Genomic DNA, 22,975 nt, shown 5'->3' on the forward strand with positions numbered 1-22,975 from the left:
CATGATAAATGCACACACACTCCCACTCTCACACTAACACAGCCAAAACATGTGACGTAGTGTCACACACACATATAACACACACACACATGCGTGCCCCACATACATAGACACACAGACACGCATACACTTGATATGCACTCAGTCAAATAAATTCACACATACACACAAACACCTACTTTCTGACACATAGGTACCATGCACACATGCAGATCCCTTCTCTCTGTACTGATCAACAGCTTGCAAGTCCTGGTGTTTTGTTTTTCAGTGTAAAATTTAGACCTGACATTTGGCTGCTGACTTGCTCACGTGTTATCCCTGTGACCAGGTGGGTTTCCTCCCAGTGTTCTGGTTTTCTCCCACCACCCACAGGAGGTCTGGTAGGTTAATTGGCCATTGTATATTGTCCCTGCGATGTAGCTGAGTGGTAGGGTCTGAGGCTAGTTGATGGGATATGGGGATAATGATTTGGATTGGTGCAAATAGGTCCTTGATAGTTAGCACAGACTTGATGGGCTGAAGGGCTAATATGCTGTATAATGCTATAGCTCGCTGACACTGCACAGGATAAAGTGAAAACTTAATGGCATACAGGACAAAGGACACCAAGGAGTGGAGAGCCAGACATGTGATTCCTTCACAGCACACATATGGAGAGAATGGAACTGTTCTTTGTGGTGAGCAATATGTAGAAGCAGTTTATCATACTAAGACTCATGGGCAGTGCACGCTTCTTTAAGGGGATAACAGGGCTATTCCAATGAGGGAGATGAGCTCTGAACCCTGTTACACGCTTCCCTCTCCAGTATCCCTGCAGAAAGCCATGGATGTTTCATCCCCAGAAGCATTGTAGAAATTGAAGGATTAGTTCAATCCACACAGTATTGACATAACGGAGAGTTAGTTACAAGCTCGGCACGCACCATGGAAAGACAAGAGCAGTCAGAAACTGTATTGCTGCATTAAAGGATTGATCTTGGCATTGCAACTGTGGCGAGTTCCTTCATGTTGTGTACTGCAGGGTAGATTTGTGCATGGCTAAAAGGATTTGATAAAAACACGGAAGGCTACATTTGACCCGGTTCATAAAATTATAACCTCGATGGAAATGACAGTGAAAAATGCCAAGGAATTTCATCCATCACTTGAGACAAACATGACAATAGTTTATAGTCTGAGGGCAGCAGGAAGACTTCCATGCATGAAGTAAGGTCAGTGGCACACGGTGTGAATTCTTGCTACAGGTACAATTTCTGCAGGTCCATTCCTTTAAGGAGGCATAGTGTTATCAGAAGGAGTGACGGCATCCAGGCACAGAGACCAACGAAGCAGACCAGCACATAAAGAGAAGTTTCACAACATAAAGGTGTGGAGAGGGAGCATATCATATATAAAGCAGGGCAAGTCTTGTACCAGCACCCTCGCTACAAATAAAAATGGCAAGAGGCAGCAAGCTATTAAAATGGAAGGATAATTAACTGAGGAGTTACACTGATGAGCACAGATAAACGTTAGATAGTTCAGTCTTAGATAAAGATCTCTGCAACAGAAAATTCACCAAAACACAAGCAAACAGGAGCAAGAGTAGGCCGCCATGTCACCCATCTTTTAATATGATCATGGTTGATCTACTTTGGCCTCCACTCCTCTTGTCTGCTTGTCCACATTATCCTCTTACAGGACCTTTCAAATATTTATTGTGTTTATTATATATATTTAAGTCGACAACATCCAGGGATATCTGATGATCTGACCTTCACTGCTTTGCAGCAAAGAATTTGAGAAATTTACCATCCAGTGAGAGAAGAAATTTCTACATAGTTTTAAATGACTGTTCCCTTATTTTGCAGGTATGTCCCTTTGTTCATAACTCTTTCGCTAATGGAAACATCTCAACATCTACTGCATAGAAATTCAAAAGGTGGTTGTTCTCTGGAATTCTCTGATCCTGAGGGTGGTGTCAGATCCTCACATAAGTTTAGGTCGTGCCTACTTGGGACCTTTGAATATGTCTGTTCTAAACGTAAAGAAATGCAGACCCAAACTACCCCAGTAATCACTCCGGTGTATCTTCTTCCAACCGCTTCCAGCGCTACCATGTCTGTTTTAAGTTATCACTGTTTGATAAAAGGTGGATGTGGTGCCGTGGCAAACTTAGATGGCTATCACATACAAGTCAACGTTGTGCTTTGGAGTTCAAGGGGAAATGCAATCCATCATGGGGTCTGGGTGACTCACACTTGGAGCCTCTGATCACTTAGTTGACCACACTGAGTGCTCAGCATTTCAAGGCAAGGATTAGTTTAGCAAACTAAAGATCAACTGAGACCTGAGCTTAGTTGGCCCATTGAATATTGCGATCCTGTGCTATTATATATATATATATATACATAAAGAAATATTTACATTCAGAAATTAGAGAGCACGTTTTCTGAGGATAAGCTGAGCAAGCTAGGACTTTTCTCTTTGAGACGTGACTTGATAAAGGTTTACAAGGTGATAAGAAGCATAGATCGAGTGGATAGCCAGTGACGTTTTCTCGGGGATAATACATTTCTAGGGCAATGCAGGGCTAATGGCTAATACAAAGGATCATGATTTTAAAGTGATTGGAAGAAAATATGGGGGGGGATATATTTTTATACGCAGAGCAGTGGGTGTGTGGAATGCCCTGCCAGGGTGGTGGTAAAGGCAAGGTACATTAGGGTCAATAAAAAAAAAAATCTCTTAGGTAGGCATGTGCATGATAGAAAACTGGAGGGCTATGTATGGGGGTGGGAATAGGCTAGATACATCTTAGAGTTAGATTAAAAGGCTGGCATAACATCTTGGGCTGAAGGGCCTGTACTGTTTAATGTTCCTTAAGGATGTTAATTCTGCCACTACTGGCCACGAGATAGCCATATCCATCTAACAGTCGGAGAACTCCAGCAGAATGATTTTCGCTGAAAGGTTGGGTTAGTCCAATGAGGGTGGAATGGAGTTCTCATGAAAATAGCTCAAAGGAGGGTCAACTATGGTATTGTCATATGTATGGAGGGACAGTGAAAAGCTTTGTTTCATATACCATCCAGATAAATCATTTCATCACATCAGTGCATTGAGAGTATAAAAGCAAAACTGCAATGGAATGCAGAATATAGTGTTCCAGGAAAGGTACAATGAAGGTAGACAATAAGGTGCAAGGCCACAATGAGATGGAATGGCTGTTCAGTGACAAAACAAGTGATTTTCAACCGGGCAAGTGATGACAAGCTTCACCTTTTTCTGACAAAATCTTTATACAGAATTGATAGGAGTCATTTTTTGCCAAGGTCAAGTGGTGCCCCAGTGTGGATCTGCAACCATTACAGTGGATGATTCAAAATGTCTGGTGGTCAAGGCTTCTCATACCAAGTGAGGAGATGGAACTTATAGAACATTTCAGCCATAGTAAATATGAGACTATTTTCAGAGTTTTGTATAATGGACAGGTGTCAGTAGAGATCCAGAGGATGTATTGTTGGCATTGTGAGACAAGTACTCGGAAGATTTTTTCAAATTGCACTTAACAGCAATATAGGCTTGGTTTACAGAGAAGCCCCCACATATTACACATCCATTGAATGAGGTATCAAGCCCCTTCTGCCCTTCCCCAGACATAAGTAATCCAATTATTCTGTACCAAAGAAGAGCATGAAAATTATCCCCATAAAGGCTAATCCTTAACCTTCACTCAACACAGCTGTCACAGAAAACCTGGTTGCTGGGGGAGTTTGCCATGTTCAAACTAGGCTGCCACATTTCCAATGTTGCACCAGTAGCCATGCAAAGCATTTTCGGTGACTACAAAGCACCAGGGGCAGCCTGAGGTTGGCCAAGTGACTGTGTACATGGCAATTGTTCCTCAAAGTGACAGAAATATTTCACTGGTGAGGGAAGGAGGGCAAACATCAATTAATGCGCTTTTAAATTGCTCCGGCTTTTAGGAGGAGATGAAGAGTATTCTGTAAAGCTGTTGGTCACCTGTCCCTAGTGTTACTCTGAAAGAGGAGGGACTGATTAGCATGAAGTAGCTGCCCTGGAATTTTCTGTTGCATTTTTCCATACCTGATACAAATCCACACGCAAGTGAATCTCCTTTTTAACGACGAGCTCTCAGGATCAACTTGCTTCCATTATGGTTCTGAAGGTGAAGACCATCGGTGGGGCCAAAATGGGACTAGTTTAGATGGAAATGATGATCAGTCTGGACCAGTTGGACCAAAAGGTCTGTTTCTATACTTCAATATTTTTCAAAAGACACAAGTGATCTAGATGAAATCTCACAAAAATCTGGTAGCCTTCTGCTACTGTTACTGAGATCAGCTTTTATTTTAAAAGTATTTCCAGTTTAATTTAATTACTTGAGTCTAAACTCCTCAAGCTACTGTTGTGGGATTTGAACACATTGCTAGTTCAATGCATTAGAACGTCTGCTCCTGGTCCTGTCTATTCAGCCACAAAACTGAAATCCCTCAGCTATTTTCTATTGTTTCTTTGCCTGAAATTATATCTTGATTTTTAAAGTATCAATTCCTTTCAATCATGAAACTTTTGCAAAATGATTTCACATTTCTGGCATTTAGAAGCATCTGAGGGGCTGATTCAGGACGAGCTTAGCTGCTGATATCTTCCGAAGAGATCTTGCCAACCAGGCTTGACTTCAGAGACAAAGTTTCCTGTGATAACTACAAACATTGCGGTTGGAAGGCTGTCAAGGGAAATTCATCCCCTGTGTTACGGAATTTTCTGTGAGAAATACTTCTGTTGCAGTTCGGAGACTCTATTTGCTGTTGTCACTGTGTTTGTTGTCTTGTTCTTCCTCTAAATCATTGGGGACACAGTGCTGTTAACATCCATTGTGCTTTTCTAACTGCTTTCATGCCCAGAGTGATAACCCCGGAGCCCTGGTTCGATCCTGACCTCAGGTGGTGTTTGCACATTCTCCCTGTCTCAGTGTGGGTTTCTACTTGCTTCCTTCCACATCCCCAAGAAAAACTGGATAATTAATTATCCCTTAGTGTAGGCAAGTGACAAAAAAAAAGCATCAAATGGGGGTGTGAGAGAAGGTAAGGAAAATAAAGAGCAAGGAATTGGGACTGATAGGATTGCTCCTGGTAGTCAGCATGGTTCAATGGGCTGAATGGCCTACTTCTGCGTCACTGTCAGTAAAGTGGAATTGGGAGGTTGTGTTGGGGTTAAGATATTAGGCTCACATATTGCAAAATATTCTGTGCAATTTGCTGCTGAAGGCTTCTATGGTTATGTGATATTTGTTTAATAGATGCGTTTCCCTCTAGTTAACATAGCCAGTAAATTCTTTTGCAGTGTTTGTAATAAATGCAAGAATTAATCTTGTGCTACAAAGTTATGGGCCCTGCAGAAACAGGAGTAATTTTTATTTATTAACTAATCACCTCACCTCTATAAATCAAACTGAGCTCCGTGGAGATGCCATTCAGAGACCTAAATGGTTAAAATTATTAATAGCAAAAATATGCTTGTGTATTATACTTCCCATTCCAGCACCTTGCTGTGTAGCTCAATAGGCCTCACTCAAAGCTGAGCTGTAAAATGATAAGCAAGTGAGTACATAATGCATAAGCCTCAGTAATGAAAAAATTTAATCAAACCTAGTGATGTATACAAGAATTATTAGCACATTTCAGTTCCTTTAACTTATTGAAATGTCAAATAGGATACATCTTAGGTTACAGTGATTCCCATTGAGAAACCATTCAGAGGCAGGCATAGATTAAGTTGCCTGCTCCGTTGCCAAGAGTCCGCTGCCTTGATTTCAGGAGTCACAAAATACTACTGCACCCACTTCTACAGGACTGCTTTTCTGCTCTTAGTCCCACTTAGCTTTCCTGTTCCAGCGGCACCCTCTTCCCCCCCCCCACTGACTTACACCTTCCAGCTAAACATAATCGAGTTAGTCAAAAGTCTGTTGACAACAGCAGAAAGCTATTAGATTTAATAGCTGATTTGTTTCTGCTTCTGTTCATCTCACACTTAATTGACACAACACAGCCAAGACGTGGCTCTGGTTTCTTCTATCAGCGTCTTTGTAATCAGGAGGGATTTGTTGCTCCTGCTTCTCACCGTACATTACAAGCAGGCCATTCAGCTCAATGGAATAAGCAGCTATTTGTCACCAAAGTAATGAAAGCACTCGCCTCCAAATTGAGCAGATCAAATTGAATTAGCAAATTATCTAAGCAAGGCGGCGTGCACGCATGTCGCATTAATGAAGAAACTTGTTCTCACGGAGTGGACATGAGTGCAGTTTACATTGCTGGACATGCACCCTGCGTTGTTCCAAAGGCATGAAGTTCCAATCCAGCAATGCAAAAAGGCATATAAAGCCCCATGATTAAATACATCAAAAATTAATAGTATTAGTAAAGGTGACCATGAAATTATTTACGAATATGAAGGAAGTCTGCTATGTTAACCCTGCCCAGTCCATATGTGACTACAAGCCTGCACCAGTCTGTTTGACTCTTTATGGAATAGGGATGGACAGTTGATGTTAACTTTACCTGTGATGTCCAGAACCATGCCCATCTGCGCAAATGATAAAAATAGGCACAGTACAGGTGTTCCCCGTTTTACGAATGTTCACTTTACGCCACATTGCTTTTACAAAAGACCTACATTAGTAAACTGTTTTCGCATTACAAAGAGGATTTTCACTTTTACAAAAAATTTTCCCATATAAATTAATGGTTTTTCGCTTTACGCCATTTTGGCTTAAGAAAGGTTTCATAGGAACGTTCTACCTTTGTAAAGGGGAGTACACCTGTAGTATGTATTATTCAACAATGTTGAGCAAGCACCAACACCAAGGAGCCTGTAAGCACTACACTGACTGGTGGGAAGGATGAGAAAGGAACAGAGAGGTAATCTGGCATGGATTAGTCCTTAGTGTGGTAGTGGTATTTAATAATTTCCAGCTAGGACACATTTCCAAGGTATAAACAAATAAAGACTGGCACGGGGATGACCATGTGGTCTTTTTCACAGAGTCGACCAGAAAGCAGTGGGTACAAGAGGCAAGGAGTAATGAGCGTAATGGGGACCAGCTGGCTGCAGAATGCCTGTTCCTAGGTGCTTTCTTTACTACTGGACAGGGAACCATTGGCAAAGCTGGTAATTCCCTTAAACCTTCAGATGCAAGGCAGCAAGGGAACATTATTGTCCAATCAGGATTCTCTAAAGCCAAGGGATTGGATGGTGAGGAGTTAAAGATGTTAAATGGCTTCATTCTACAACCTCATTGATTGAGGAAGCAATGTGTTGATATTTCAGCAAGATAATGTGGGGTTAGCAGGTGTGAAAGTACTCAGTGACATTCCCTGGGGCAATATGGAGATAGACATTGATGTGGAGAGATGCTCCAATATATGGGTGAGGTGAAATGTTCTGTTGCCAGTGGAGATGGTTGGTTCAACTGTGCTTCAAGCTGTGAACCAGGAGTATGCATCGGCGATTTTGATTACATTGGGTTCAGTCACTCGGACGTTTGTTCAGAGCGTTGGGCAGTAACTGTCCAGGAATTGGAATCACAATTTGAGTAAGATTTATTATCACTGACTTTTGTAACATGAAATTTGTGTTTTGGGGCAGCGATACAGTACAAAGACATAAAATGATAATAGATTGTAAAGATAAATAAATAATGCAAAAGAAGGAATAACATAGTAATGATTATTGACCATTCAGCAATCTGATGGCAGTAGGGAACAAAGAGTCTCTGATTCATTGAGTCTGGGTCCTTAGGCTCCTTTAGCTTCTCCCCAATGGTAATAATGAGAAAAGGTTATGTCCAAATGGTGAATGTCCTTAGTGATGGATGCCACCTTCATGAGGCACCAACTCCGAAAGATGGCCTCAATGGTGGGGAAGGTTGTGCCCATGATGGAGCTGGCTGTGTCTATAACCTTCTGCATTGGAGCCTCCACATCAGGCTATGACACAGAGAGTCAGAATGCTCTGCCTCGTACATTTTTAGCAATTTGTAAGTGTCTTTGTTAAATCTCCTCGAACTGCTAGTGAAATAGACTCACTGGCATGCCTTCTTCATGATTGCATCACTGTGTTGGGCCCAGGATAGATCCCCTGAGATACCGATGCCCAGGAACCTGAAGCTGCTCACCATCTAATAATCTCCTTCTGGAGAAGATTCACACTTGGCTCACCTTTTTGAGCTTCATATTCTTCTTCAGAGAGACCATCATCAAATTCCAATTTGCAAAGGCTCTGGGGCAACGCCATCCACGGCTCCGATGCTCTTGCCTTCAGATACACTGCATCTAAACAAACCACCGGTCAGCTCAGCTTGTGTACAGCTCACTCACACACACTCAGCTTTCTCAGCAGAGAGAGTTACAGGCTTCTGCTCTTAGATATCCCCAGAAAGAGTCTTCATTCAGTGGTGGTACAGTAGCGGTAGCGGTTAACGCAATTCTATTAAGGCGCCAGCGACATGATTTCAATTCCTGCCACTCTCTATAGGGAATTTGTAAGTTGTCCCAGTGACTGCATGGGTTTTCTACAGATTCTCTGGTCTCCGAAGATTCCAAAAATACACAAGTTAGTAGGTCACTTGGCCACATGGGTGTAATTGGGTGGTATGGGCTTGTTCGGCCAAAAAGGCCTGTTACCATGTTGTATCTCTAAATAATATTAATTTAAGACCAACCCTGGCTCAGTGTAGGTAGAACACAGGGTGCAGCACAGACAGCTGGCCCTCTTCACAAAAGGAGACGCAATGATGAACCCCTAGACAGGGTTGCCCCAGTGTGGTTGCAGTGGGGACTTGGTAATGTTCTGTCTGAAGATGAATGCGAGGGTCAAAAGGTGAGTCAAGTGACCTCCTCCAGGAGGAGTTAAGTCAGAAGCTGGCTCACTGCAATCCAAGATCATGTGCAAAAGAGATGAAGCGATGTAACACCAAGGGCTGTGGCGAAAACAATGGTGAGGAGAGGGAACGTGATACTGCCAGAAAGAGGGCAATAGTAGCAGCAGGGACTTTTCCTTCCTGTAATATAAAGAGAATGTTGAGAGCATCCTTTGTGACTGTGGACTACTTGGGTGACAGCCAGCAAGGTTTGTTTTGTTACGATTCTGTCTTCTGTTGGCAGTGATCACCCTGGGCTGATGGGCTCACTCACAGCTCTGAGGGCCCTGCCCATCAATGAAGAAAATCAAGGTTGGGTAACGTCACTTAAAACTTGTTAGCAAGAGCTTCTGGTGTCTCTGCTTAATGCTAGCTAAACAATGAAGAAAAGATTCTGCCTGGTAAGGCTGCTCAGACCATGCATAATTTTACAGTGCTGTGTTCCAAGATATCTGAATAGCTCTTGAATGTAATTGTATTGCAGATGAGAAAGGTTGAGTAGCCAGCTGCCTGGCAGCTGTTTATCTACATTCAGTATGCACACACAGACGCCCGTGTTTTTGCAAGCAGTCGAGGAGTGGGGGCTCGGCTCTGCGGCTTTCTCAGAATCCAGTTTCAGTGCCCAAACTCCTCACCTGTCCTATTTACAGCTGGAGGCTGTAATACAGTAGGGTCTTACACATCAAACACTTTGGTCCAGCAAGTCAGTGTCGACAAAGAAACACCCATTAACAAGGGTTAGACTGATCTTAGAGTAGGTTAAAAGGTCAGCACAACATCAAGGGCCAAAGGCTGAAAAGGCCAAAGGCCAAAAGCTGTGCTGAACTGATCTATGTTCTATTAACACTAATCTGTTATTCTCCATGCACTTCACTTTCGCTGTAACTGTAAGACTATATTGTGCATCCTGACATTGTTTTACCTTGTACTACCTCAATGCACTCATGTGGTGAAATGCTCTGTATGCATGTCTTGCAAAGCCAAAGTTTTTCACTGTACTTTGGTACAGGTGGCATTGATAAACCAACTTACTATTCCCCGTAATTCCCTCAGATATGACCTCTCACCCACACACCAGGAGCAATTGAGATCAGCCAGTTAGTCAACCAACCAGTGTTGTTTAGCAGGAAACTAGAGCACCAAGATGAAACCCAGGCAGTTACAGCGAGGGGGTGCCAAGTCCATCAGAGGTCAAGGCTGACCCAGGTTGCTGGAGATTTCTACCAGCTGTGCCATCATTGGTTTGAGTGTTTGGCTCACGCATGTTTTGTTCTTGTTGAACTTTCAAACTCCCTGCCCTATCTGCTAACATAAGAAGGTGGTGTGTAATGGTGACGGACAGCAGGAGGAGGGAGTCATCCAAATGTAGCATGCCTCCTTCTGACTGGTCACTCCAGAGTTACTCCAGGGTGCTCTGCAAGTTGTCTTCCTTTGCCTTTCCTCCTTCCCTCCCCAGCCCTGGAGGAAGAAGGCATGGGTTTTGTCATTTCAGGTGTCGCTACAGGAAGCACTTGATGACAGAGCAGTGAGGAGATAAAAAAAGCTGCAGATGAAACCGACCCAATGCAGCCAATCGGCTGGCTGTGCAGCTCAGGTCCCCTAGAGACCCTCTTCTAAATCTTCATCTCAGAGCACTTAATGGAGCCATTTGGCATTGTGCCCGTCAATCAGAGCAGATTGAGTGCATCAGGAAAGGAATACTCAGCAAGAGCAGCCACCAGAAGGAAATTGGGAAAGAAACTCTTGAAGAGGTCAAAGTCAACTCAAAACCATTTAGCATTTTGTCAGGAAAGAGAGGGAGGTCAGAGGCAGCCATGCTTTGAAAGGAATTGAAGGAGGTGGAGACAGAGGCTGTATGCTAACTTCATATTTGCATTGGAAGAAAGGGAAAACATGCAAGATACCTCCAGAAGAATGGTACTGAATCAGGAACAAGGACTCACTAAAATGAAGATGAGCAAAACCGCATGATGAAAAGAATCATTGCGCAAATTCTTCAGAGCCGGGCAATTGCTACCTGGGGCTTTAGGGTGGGGAAAAACATTGCAGATGCCCTGAGCACAGTTTTTCAAAGTTCTCTTTGTTCATGAACAATTCCTCAAGGACTGGAAGATTGCACAGGCACCTTGCCAAAACAAGAAATTATAGACGTTTATCTGAACATTTATTGTCGTAAAATGCTTAATGACAGAGTATCTGAATGCCTTGAACATATTTTCACTGATCAGACGAAGCCAGCAGAGTTTTCTAAATGGTAAAGTCACACCTGATAGACCCAGTCAACTTCCTTTAAAAAATGATAAAAGTAGTGGAGAGTGCAATGCCCACAGATATTATTTATGTGAACTACAAAATAAAGTACCTCACTGTCAGCTAAAGTTGCAACTCAGGGAAATGAAGGCAATTTATTTTTACCTGCCTAGTGAATTGGTTGAGCAATATAAGCCAGGGACAGTAGGCAGGTATACAGGTTGTCAGAGTTCAGCTACTTTCACTGTCGTGTGTGTAAAATCACCAATTATTCAATGTGTGGAATAAAAAAGTCACTTAGCCAAGTTTGCTGATGGCAAATATATTTCTTTTCCACTCTCTCTCTCTCTCTCTCTCTCTCTCTCTCTCTCTCTCTCTCAACTTGCACTATATATTATACTTGACATTATTTTGTCATCTATGTGTTGCATATTTTCTGTTCATTTAAGTTAACATTAATTTATGTTCATCCTCTTTGTAGTGTACTGTACTGCTGCTTCAGAAAATTAAGTTTCGTGGCATCTATACACCATGTATGTATACCTATGACAATGAACTTGAGCCTGAATGTTATACCTGGCACTGTTAGTGAAGATAGAAGCATGGAATTACAATAGACCGAGTGAGCACAAGAACAGAAAGAAACAGGGGCAGAGGTAGGCCACCAGACTCTGTAAGACTGCTCCATCATTCAGGCCCACCCCGGCTTTATCTTCTCTCTTGTACCTGTCCCACACAGCTCTCAATCTTTCAAAAATGTATCTACTTCTTTAAATACCCCCACCACTCAGGATCCCACAAATCTCTGGGATTGCGATTTCCAGAGATTCACCACCCTCTGCAAGAAGGAACTTCCTACGCACCATCATTCTAAGTGACCTGATTGGCCTCATATAACTATGTCCTCTCCTTCAAGACTAGCAGAGACATCCTGGCGTCTATCCTGTCATGTCCCCTAGGATCTTCAATGTTTTAATAAGATCACCCGTCATTCTTCTAAACTCCAAAGAATATAGATACGCTTTCTATTGCTACTTGTAATTGAACAGCCTTCTCATTCACTTGAGCTGGACTAGCTATCTATTTTGGACTGCCCCTGGTGCTGGCATATCTTAAATAAGGGTAGCAAAATTAGGCACAGTACATCAGGTGTGGTACCCTGATCTCCAGCTCTCTTACACTAAAAGCTAATATGCCTTGTAGCTTCCTAACTTCTTGCTGCAACTAGAAAAGGAACAGTCCACAATGTCTTTCCTGACAGGATGCCAATTTAAGCTAATCCCTCCTGCCTGCACATGGTCCATATCCTTTTATTTTCTGCCTGTTGACGTGCCTGTCGTAATGCCTCTTACTGTAAACATTACTGTAGTATCTGCTTAGACTTCCTCCCTTAGTAGCATGTTCCAAGTGCAAAACTTACCTCATAAATTTTCCCCCTCTCACCTTGAAGTTGTGCCCTCTAGTATTTAATATATCCGTCAGATACCTGTAACTTTCAAATATTAAATAGACTTAATCTACAGATTAAAGCTCTGACATATTTGTGAATCATGGGAAATGTCTCTCAAAATGTTAGACATGTTTATCAGGTCACCCCTTAACCTCTGATGTTCCAGACAAATAAAAACAATCCAAGCTCGGCCAACCTCTTCTTTCATACCTGTTCAATTTTCTTGTGACTCATGTACAAGGACACCTTGATTCCTCTGCACACCACTCATCTGCAGCCTGAATTTGTTTAAATGATCGTCTGTCTTTTGATTTCTCTTCCCAAAGTGAATGACTTTAAGTGAATGGCAAATGAATTTCAACAAGGCAAATGTAATCCAATTCACTTTGGACACAAGGATAAAACAGAATACTTTCCAACTGATGCAAAGCCAAATGCAGGGGAGATCAAGGAGGCTCTGTGGTAAATGTATGCAGGTCAGTAAATACTCACAGCAGTTACAGTGAATAATCAAAAGGATTGTTTGAATATTGACCTTCATGGTTAGAGTCCTGTGGATTGAGGTTTTCCTGGAGATATAAAAAAATAGTCCTCTCCTGCAGATTGGAGATTTGCTGTGGGCACCACACTTGGGGAAGGATAAAGATTCATTTGAGGGAATGCATCATAGATTTACCAGGAAGTTGCCTGGACATGCAGAGTTAACTGAGGAACACAGATACAGGAACTGAGGCTGTAATCTCTCAGATAATAGGAGAGGTCTGATGGAATTTCCACAAAGTGTAGAAACTATCTGCAGTGGCTGAGGACCTCTGATTCTTTACACCAGGCTCAGCAGTGAACCTGGGAAATTGTTCCACTTGTATGACTTGGTGGGAATGGGGGTTCTCTCAGCTGATGACAGCTGACGATCCAGTCGTTGCAGATCTGAATCCAGCCATGGCGTTGAGGTAAGGTGGAATGTACACTTTGTTAACGTGCAGGATGTGAGTGTCACCACTGTTTAATGAAGTGAGTGTAGTTAAAGGTATCCACACTGCGGTGTGGGTCTACAGTCACACATCAACTGGAGTGAAGAAGATAGATTTCTTCTTTAAAAGAATTAGAGCCTGTTGAGTTTCTCCAGTAATCCTTTTGTTTCATTCACTGACATTAGAAAGAAATGTTAGGGAGAGGAAGCCAGTTCGTCACTCTTGCCTGCTCCCACACTCAATGGCTTAATTGCTGCTCTTTTACCTTAGAACCACTTTCCTGAACTAATCCTTCATCCCTTGATAATCAAAACAATATTAGCCTTTTATTTCATTGTTTATTTAATTAACTCAGTTTCAATTCCCCGACTTCAGTGTAAGCTAAACTCGTATCTTTGGATTATTAGGCCAGGTCTCTAGATACTTGTGGAATAAGTCGACCCTATTTGCAGTCAGTCAGGAATCTCGCTTAACAGCAGAGAGAAAAAGGGTGTGGGAGGGATGTGAGTAGATGGGGAGGGGGGTTGGCAGGAGAGTAAGGAGTGGGGAGACCTGAGGGTTAGTGAGAGTCAGGGGAGGGACAGGGAAGAAGGTGAGGGTGAGGACATGGGTGGTAGGTTGAGGCAGGTCTTGAGCTGGTGGGATGCAGCTCTGAGGTGAGGGTCAGCACGTGATTAACACAGTTGGGGGGATTAATTGAGAGTCAGTGTGTGGCCCAGCCCCACATCTACTGCATGGCATTCTCCAGGGCAGATGATGGTGGGAGCTGTTCAGTGGTGGTGCCTCACTCCTCCTCACACGATGAGCAGACGTCACCAGGTAAAGCAACTGAAGAAGAGCTGCCCTTTGATGCCACCTTGAAAATGTCCTGCCCTTCATCTTAGGGCTGAGATGAAGAGCCAATAACATCAACAATCAGAGTAACACAGAGAAAACGATGGGGGATCTCATCTGGTCTGGCAAAATCTCTGCAAATTACTAAACAGTCGACGTTTTGAGTCAAGGCTGTTCACCAGGGCTGAAATGAAAGTGTGAAGAAGCCAGGATAAGGTGGTGGGGAAGGAGGATGAAGTAAGAAGTTGGGAGCTGATAGGTGAAGGAAAACAGCTGAAGAAGAAGGACTCTGATAGGAGAGGAGAGTGAATGGTGGGGAAAAGGGAAGGAGGAGGGGCACCAGGTGAAGAGAAGAGGTAAGTGGGGACCAGAATGGGGAATGGAAGAACAGGGAAGGGGAGGGGAAAGTATTACCAGAAATTAGAGAAATAGATGTTCTTGCAATCATCCTGACATAGATTATGGGACCGCTTTGTTGAGCACCTTCGCTCTATCCACAGCAGGGAGGATTTCCTGGAGGCCAGCCATTTTAATAGCAATTCCTTTTTAAATTCCATCTGGGTTCCCTCCAGCCTGATGGCATGAACGCCAATTGTAGATGCTGTAGGTCAACTCCTAGGAGGTGTTGAGTTAGGAAGGGAAAAGTCCTGCTAAGTACTATGTTTCTGCTGCTGATAGTTCACTGATAACTGTGCTACGTTCCCCTGATTTTTATCATCCACCTTCGATGTTGAAGCTTTCAACCACCAGTCTTTGACTCAGGACTCACTTGCCTCATTTTCGTTTTCCTTGTACCTTTCTCTACTGAACAAAGCTCTCCTCAGAGCAACTATTCAGAATAAGCTGAAAAACATACAAAAAAAAATCCCTGCAGGTTCTGAAAAACTGAAAAAAAACTATGTTGGAAGCACTCAGCAGGTTAGGAAGGATCGGGGGTGTGGGGGGGGGAGGCAGCGAGAGACAGAGAGAGCATTGATTGCTGGGGTCCATGATGAGAGGACGCAGGCGAATCTCCTGTCAGAAAAGCATAATTTGTTCTGGAACAAAGGATGATACCGGGAGGCATTCAAGAAAGGCCTAACACAGATTCAGTCAACCTCTGTCACCACTGATTCAGGCAGTACTGGAGCAAAAGCCCCCTCCCAAAAACATCCCTATTTGCCGAAGGATACCGACCTGAAGCCCACACAGTCAACATAATGTAAGGCCCCACAGAGATACCAACACAGGCCCAATGCAATCATCAAAAGATAGTCCACCAGTTCTGTCAGAAGGTAGGCCACTTCGAGGAGGTGTGGTTTGTGAAGCAATGCACTGTGGGAAAACGGCACAATTCAACCATCAAGGTGACGGCTGGAGCAAAGGAGTGGACGCTATTTTCCAAACCAATGACTGGAACCACCGAAAGCAGCCTCCTTACTTGGCTACACTCAGCCAGCCCTTGAAATTTGAACTGGGTACTGGATCAGTTGTCAGCTTGCCAAGCGAAGTATCCTTAGGTCAGATTACAAAATTACGACTGTCAAACGCTGGATGTGTGTGGTGCCTTGATGGCAGAAGTGGTTCACTGGGAGGATCTGTTTCATTTACTGGTGCATGTAGCTTGGGAAGGCCAACAGCCTAATTTGCTGGGCAGAAATTAGATTAAAAGGATGACATTGGTCCTGCCCTTCATCAACTGTTTTGGGAGGAAAGCCTGCATTGAATTCTCTATTAACAGAAACACCAGTTAGTTTTCCACACCAGTGCATTGATCAATACTGTGGTCTGGTGGCCGAGTTCAAGTTTAAGGAGAACTGCCAGCTACAGTTTTTCAAGACCCACTAAGTGTCCTCTGCCATCAGATTTTTGAATGGACAATAAGCCCATGTAAACTACCTTACTATTTTCCCCTCTCTTTTTTCACTACTTATTTAATTTTTAAAATGATAGTTCTTATTGTAATTTATAGTGTTTTATGATGTTTTGCACTGTACTACAATACAGGCAACAAATTTCACAACATATACCAGTGATTCTGATTCTATACTGATGAAATGTGATGCTTCTTTGTATGGCTTTTGCTTCCAGAACAATGTCTCAGGCTGAGACGAAAATCCTCAGCTCAACCGAGAAGGCCTAGCCATTATGTTTGGCATCAAGAGCTTCCATTTGGACCTATGTGGGTGTCCATTTAAAATCCCACACAGATCATAAGCCTTTGCTGGCTTAATGGGAGAGACGAGGTATCCAACAGATATTACCCAGAATGCAACAATGGATATGGACATCTGCCTACCTTTACACCATGAAGTATATTTCTGGATTGCTCCAGTTCCTCCCACAATGTACTGATTGGAAGGTTAATTGGCCATTGTAAAGTGTCCTATGATTAGTTTAAGGTTAGATTGTCATGGTCCGTTCTGGCACCTGGCTATCTTCCTCAGAAATTGGGCCTTAATCACCTTGTTTAGTTCCCAATCATTCCCAGGTTCCAATAACTACAAACACCTGCTTTCCATCAGCCAATACAGTATACAGTATACAGTAATCTTGTGACCACAAGTAGAAGGTGCCAGTTTGTTGGTTGACTTGTGTATGCGTAACCTCGGTCTATGATTCTTAGGACTATCAGTTCTAAGTCTAGCATCGTTCCTGAATTCTCTACTAAAACCAAGACTCCCCAGCATCCATTCCACACTCGCTACAACAGTAGTGCCTGTCGACTTGGCCTCTGCGCCCGTGTTCAGCACTTGGGTTCGTTCCACTGCCACGTCCTTGCAGCATAGACAGTTGAGTTGCTGGGCGATGTAGTTCATTGGGCCGGAAGGGTCTGTTCCATGCTGTCTCTAAATAAATCAATAAGAAGTGTGGTGGCTGACATGCTAGCAGATTACCAATGGAGGCTTCATCTAGTGGAGATCCACAGCCCAGTGCCCCAATCATAAGCTTACCAAGAAGGCACAGAGAGGTAAGCTGTCCCCAGCGGTGGTTCACAGGGGCGCACCAGCTAGTAAACGGGTACCAAGCAGGATTGGTTTTTCTCAGTTTACCCCACTTACTTCCTTCCTCTTAAGTGATTAAGTGTTTCCAATTGGTTGCAAGAACATGTCAAGTGTGCATATAACTGGTTGATTGTGCGGTAAATCGATTGAGTCTGATAGGCGGGGGAGGCACTCTCCTTTGTTTGGGCTTTCAAGTGTGAATGTTTCTTTGTCTCAGAATAATCATACTATTCTGACAACGTCCTTGCGCTGCACATACGTAACAGCACCCAGCTGCATCATTGCCGAAGCTACGCCGTGATCTCACTCTCCACTGAAGACACCACATTCGTTATAAGCATAGGGGACGTGAGAGAGAATGGGTTACAGGAAAAGTGGGGGAAAGGGACTGAAGGGATTTCATCATGAATTGACGAAGACCTGATTGGATGAATGGCCTTTTATGTCATAAAAATGAGGAAACATTGTATAAACATGATGTGAGATTTCCAGTTCAGGGGTGGAGGTCAGATTTGTTGTCGCAAGTACAGATCCATGAATCTTCAGACAGGGTTTATTGAACCACAGAACTACACGATTGTCATAAAAACCTACCTTGTTCGCTAATGCCCTCCACGAGAGGAGATCTGCTGCCCTTACTGATCCTGGTCCCCACATGACTCAAAGTTCAAAGTGATTGTATTATCAATTTATTGTCACCATGTACTACACTGAGATTCATTTTCATACAGGCATTCATTGTACAACACAGAAATACAATAGAATCAATGAAAACCGCACACAAAGACAAACAAGAAATCATTGTGCAAAAGATGATAAACTATGCAAATAAAATAATAATAATAAATAGTAAATAAATAATACTGAGAACATGAGTTGTCGAGTCCTTGAAATGAGTGGAATCAGTTCAGTGTTGAGGTGAGTGAAGTTATTCATGTTGGTTCCAGACCCAGGGTTGCAGTTCACTCTTTAAATGCCTTCTGAAATAGCTTGGAAACCATGGAGCGACAAGAGACTGCTGGTGCTGGAATCAGTCCTGAGGCAGGGTTTCGACCTGAAACTTTGACAATTCCTCGCCCCCTCCACAGATGCTGATTGGCTGGCTGAGTATCTCCAGCATGTTGTTTGCTGAGCTAGTGACTACCCTGACCAAGGGTGGTCAAGGGGGTGGACAATAAATGCTGGCCACACAGCCAAGCCCAGACCCTGAGAAACGAATTAAAACGTATCCCAACCACTCCAGTGCAAGAATCCACACTTGGATAAAGATCGCCACTGCCTTCAGAGAAGAAATGAGACAATGCAAAGGGAGGGACAGTTTTTAAATTGTACCTTGAGAGAACATTTTTGAAACAGCAGCATCTCACCCACCAGTCTTCTGACTGATTGCAGCCATACTGCTCACAGGAAGCCCAATGTCCCCTGACAGTTGTTCATCATGCAGGATTAGTGGAAGTATATCCCTTTCTCTGAAACATTACTGAGAGGGAAATAGTGTTAGTTTGTTGAATGTGAGTGAGCTCAACAGGTCAGCATAGTTTGTATGCTTCTTATACATGTTATCCCAGCCAGAATCTGTTGCTATGGGAACAAGAATTTCCTTATCACTCGAGTGCCAATTGTACATCAAGGGTTCCACTTGCAGCAATATAAAAGTCATGGGGCAGGGGAGATTCCCGCTCCTACATTTATATCTTAGACTGTAAATCAGTAGCCTCATTGTTTTACTTAGCTACCCTTAAAGTACAGGCTATGTTGAAGCATTCAGAATAAGTTAAAGGTGCAGTTTAAATCCTTTACTTCACTCAAAAGACTCCAGGGACACTTCACTAAAGATCAAGGGAGCTGTTGTATCACAGTGATACAACTCTTTCACAACTTGCAATAGTGTCGTTATGTTTATTTTGTCATATAAGTCATGTATAATTTATGTTAATTTATGTTTGTCAGGTTTGTAGTGTACTGTGCTGCTGCTGCAAGAGGTTATTTTTCATGACATTTATACCTTTGACAACAAACTTGATGGATATACTGGATCAGGTGCCCAGAGGCCTCTGCCAAGTTCAGTATGGTGGAGGCCAACTCTTAGGGAAATGAAGAGAGTCTGGACTGATCTTGGGGATTGTAAAATGTTCTTTCTGCCTGGAGTAAGTTGCTATAGCAATGATGGAGATCACTTTGGAGTAACTTCAAACTTGTGTTTGATATTACAGAAATCCTGAATGGAGGCATCTACATTGACCAGAACAAGTTTCTATGCTACGTCAACACCATTCATTGGCAAGACATCGTGCGCGACCCTCGCAGTGCCGACATTATAATTGTTCCCAGCAATACTACTGCAACATGTAAGTTCCACACCTCTTTACCTTTTTGTTGGAAAGAATTATATCACTGAGTGTTTTTTCCCCTTTCACTCATATCCTATGCCTATAGAGTAACATTATCAGCTTCAGCATGTATGTCAGTTTAAGTTCAGGGCCTACGATTACCCAGCTTGCTTCCTATGATTCCCATACTCCCTGGATTACCTTTTAGGGAGTTAATCCTCTACAGGGTGTACACACCAGGAAACCAGCTCCAGCACTTCTCTGGTAGGGGATTCAGCACATATGTCTCCAATAATGTGAGTGATTGATGAGGTTGCTGGTTTATTTAGACAGCTCAGCTTTTTGATCCAGTAAGTCTACTTGGCATTATTGTTAGCTGCTGTGAAACAGTGGGGTTGGATAGCATCACCAGTCAACAACTCTGTGGTGATGTGCAAATCCGGAAACAACATCAGACATTTCACTTCTGATTGGTGAGTAAAAATAGAGTGACTGGCATTAATAGTGTAATTGTGAATTTAATACTCAACTCTGCACGATGTCTTGGGAAAATGCTTAGAGATACTGGCATGTGCTATGTTCATAGACTGATGTCATGTTCTTGAATTGATGTGTGGGGCTCCTTGCAAGTTAGTGGTAGGTGCTTGTAACATAGTTATGAGCTTGCAAAGTACAGTTAGCAGTCCTGTCTGAGATGATGCATCAGTTGTGTCTCAGTCCTGGAATGGGGATACCGTTATCAGCACTGGTCTTGAATTCCCTGTCTCTGTGTGCCCTTGAAATGATCTTCGTCCCAGAGTGGAAATACTAAGTGTGAGAGGTGATGGTGGAGAGGTTTAAAGCAAAAATGTGAGGCATGTGTTGCTTTTGACTCAGAGAGTGATACGTGGCTGTAATGGGCTGCTAAGGTACAATAGTAACATTAATGAGGCTGAAAGATAATCGTATGAATATGCAGGCAATGGGGGGTGGGGATAAGGCTCATGTACAGTGTAGGCAAGAGGGGTGGAGTTCAACTCAGCATTATGTTTGGTGCAATACATTGTGTGTGAAGGTGCTTGATTCTATGTTGTTTTATGTTTTAGGTTCCATAATGGTGATCTAATGTCTTGTAGATATTAAAGAATTTCAAACAAATAATTTATTAAAAAAATAAACATATATATGCATATAAAGTATATATATATTTAAATATTTGACATATTTTCATTACAAGTCATGTTCTTCCCCTTACTTAACATTAACACATCATCAACTATCATCTTTGATCACTGCGATTCAAGGGGATTTAACATACTTTCTTGTCACTTCACATGCACAGGGCACACAGAGCTCTTACAGTTCTTGTGCTCAGCTTCAGCACATCCCTTAGCATGTTGTCACAATCTTAAGAGTGAGCCAGCATGTTGCAGAGTTCCAGTCATACCTGAGGATGAAGCCATAACTGTTTCCGGGCAACAGCTGATATTTGTCGGAGTGGGTGCCTCTGGGAACAGCTCAGACAGAATAGAATTCCATGTTAAGAGCAACAAACAAAATGCTGAAGCCCAGATGAAGGGTCTCAACCAGAAGAATTGACTGTCGATTTCCTCCACAGGTGCTGCCTGTCCCTCCAGCAGTTTGTTTGTTACCCCTGATTCCATCATCTGCTGTCTTTTGCATTTCTAGTTTCATGTAGCTGTCTGGGGCAAAGCTCGAAAACTACCATTGAATCTCTTCCCAGTCTTCCTAGCAAAGCGGTCCCATTACTTGTGCCTTCTTGAAATCTGTTTTTCCAAAAATATACTTTACGTCTAATCTATCCAGGGACTATAATCTCGATGTATCTTTCTCAACTTTTATTTTACAAATTAATTCAATACATTCTTTCTTAACACATCAGCCTCAAAGGTTCAAAGGTTAATTTATTAACAAAATATACACCTCTGAAATTCTTCTTCATCAGATAGCCACAAAACTGAGAAAGAGAAGGACGGCAGGACGATCAACAACCCCCAAATCTCTCCTCCCCACACAAAAATACCCAACAAAAACAGAACAGGCACATCAACCATCAAATTGCCCTCTCCCACACACAAAAAAGTGAGAAAGATCAGGGGAGAAACACAGAATATAAAAAAAATAAGACTGGGGAAAATAGTCTATAGTCCAAGTCCATATCCAAAACACAGAAAACCTGGGTTACATTTTCCAGGCACAGCAGCAGCCTTACCCACCAGTGATCAAAAAGCAGTCTATCTTCCATGGCAGAAGAGCGACCTCACCCCCCAGTGATTAACTGGCAGTCTCCCCTCTCTGGTAGGAGAACAATCTCCCAGCGATCAAAAGGCAGTCTCCCCTCTCTGTAGCACAGCAATCCCACCAGTAATCAAAAGGCAGTCTCCCCTTTCCGGCAGCAGAACGATCCCACCAGCAATCAAAAGATAGGCAGCCGACACTTACCTTTCACATTCCCCTCAATGTTTTAATATCCCTCGTCACATTAATTGCTGAACAATGGATACTTCAATCAGCGAAATGGAGTCAAACGTTGGCTCATGGCCCATCCTGCAGTCTTCTCGCCTCTGTCTCCTGGAATCCTCTCGGAGGCTGCAGAGCGCTGAAACACGCAAATGATCTCTAAACTGCAAATTACAGGCTCCAGCAGTTCCAGAATCACATTCAAGACAAAAAACAAACAAACATAAAGGACATAAAAGAAGTGAAATATATGGTTTCATAATCCATCCAGAAGATGTCAACCGAAGGTCTGCTGTACACGGGCGCCATCTTGACGGAAATTCGCTCACACTTCTTTTTTAACTAATCATCTACGTGATATCTGGAGTTGTTAGACAGGGCTCATCCTTCAGTGTCCTTAGACTGTGGTCCTTCCCTGCCAAGTCTTTGCAGCAAGGCTGCAGCAAGCTTCAATCTGCCCTCAGCACGTACTCCTGCACCTTGGAATATTTCACTCATCTTCTAGAATTCGTTTTAAATTTGATAAATGAACATTATCCATTGAATATATACAAGAAGTGCAGAGAGTGGGGCTTTCTTTACATTCATAATGTTTTTCAGCTTGTGTGTTTGTGGTGTGAGTTCGTTCTGTGCACAGAGCACCTTTGCAATTCAGGCATGATACAAACCATGTGTATGAGGGGCTTTTACACAGGGCTTAGCCTCTCAGTGTTTGATAGCAGAAGGGCCTTACACTGCAGTTCAGTATTGAGATCTAAGTTCTCTCTTCC

General features: G+C 42.9%; 1 protein-coding gene across 9 annotated transcripts in view; it reads left to right on the forward strand.

Moving 5' to 3' along the window:
• LOC132392867 (receptor tyrosine-protein kinase erbB-4-like) overlaps positions 1-22,975 on the forward strand; it is a 942,732-nt gene that overhangs the window by 541,976 nt on the left and 377,781 nt on the right. For all 9 annotated transcript variants that reach the window (XR_009511679.1, XM_059967363.1, XM_059967364.1 and 6 more), the window contains exon 4: positions 19,629-19,763. Coding sequence is in view for 8 of the 9 variants with exons in the window: in XM_059967363.1 (XP_059823346.1) it covers positions 19,629-19,763 (135 nt within the window). In the remaining variant the exon portion in view is untranslated. The remainder of the gene's footprint in view (positions 1-19,628; positions 19,764-22,975) is intronic.

The sequence above is a fragment of the Hypanus sabinus genome, chromosome 4 (genome assembly GCF_030144855.1).
Source record: "Hypanus sabinus isolate sHypSab1 chromosome 4, sHypSab1.hap1, whole genome shotgun sequence".
Classification (NCBI taxonomy): domain Eukaryota; kingdom Metazoa; phylum Chordata; class Chondrichthyes; order Myliobatiformes; family Dasyatidae; genus Hypanus; species Hypanus sabinus.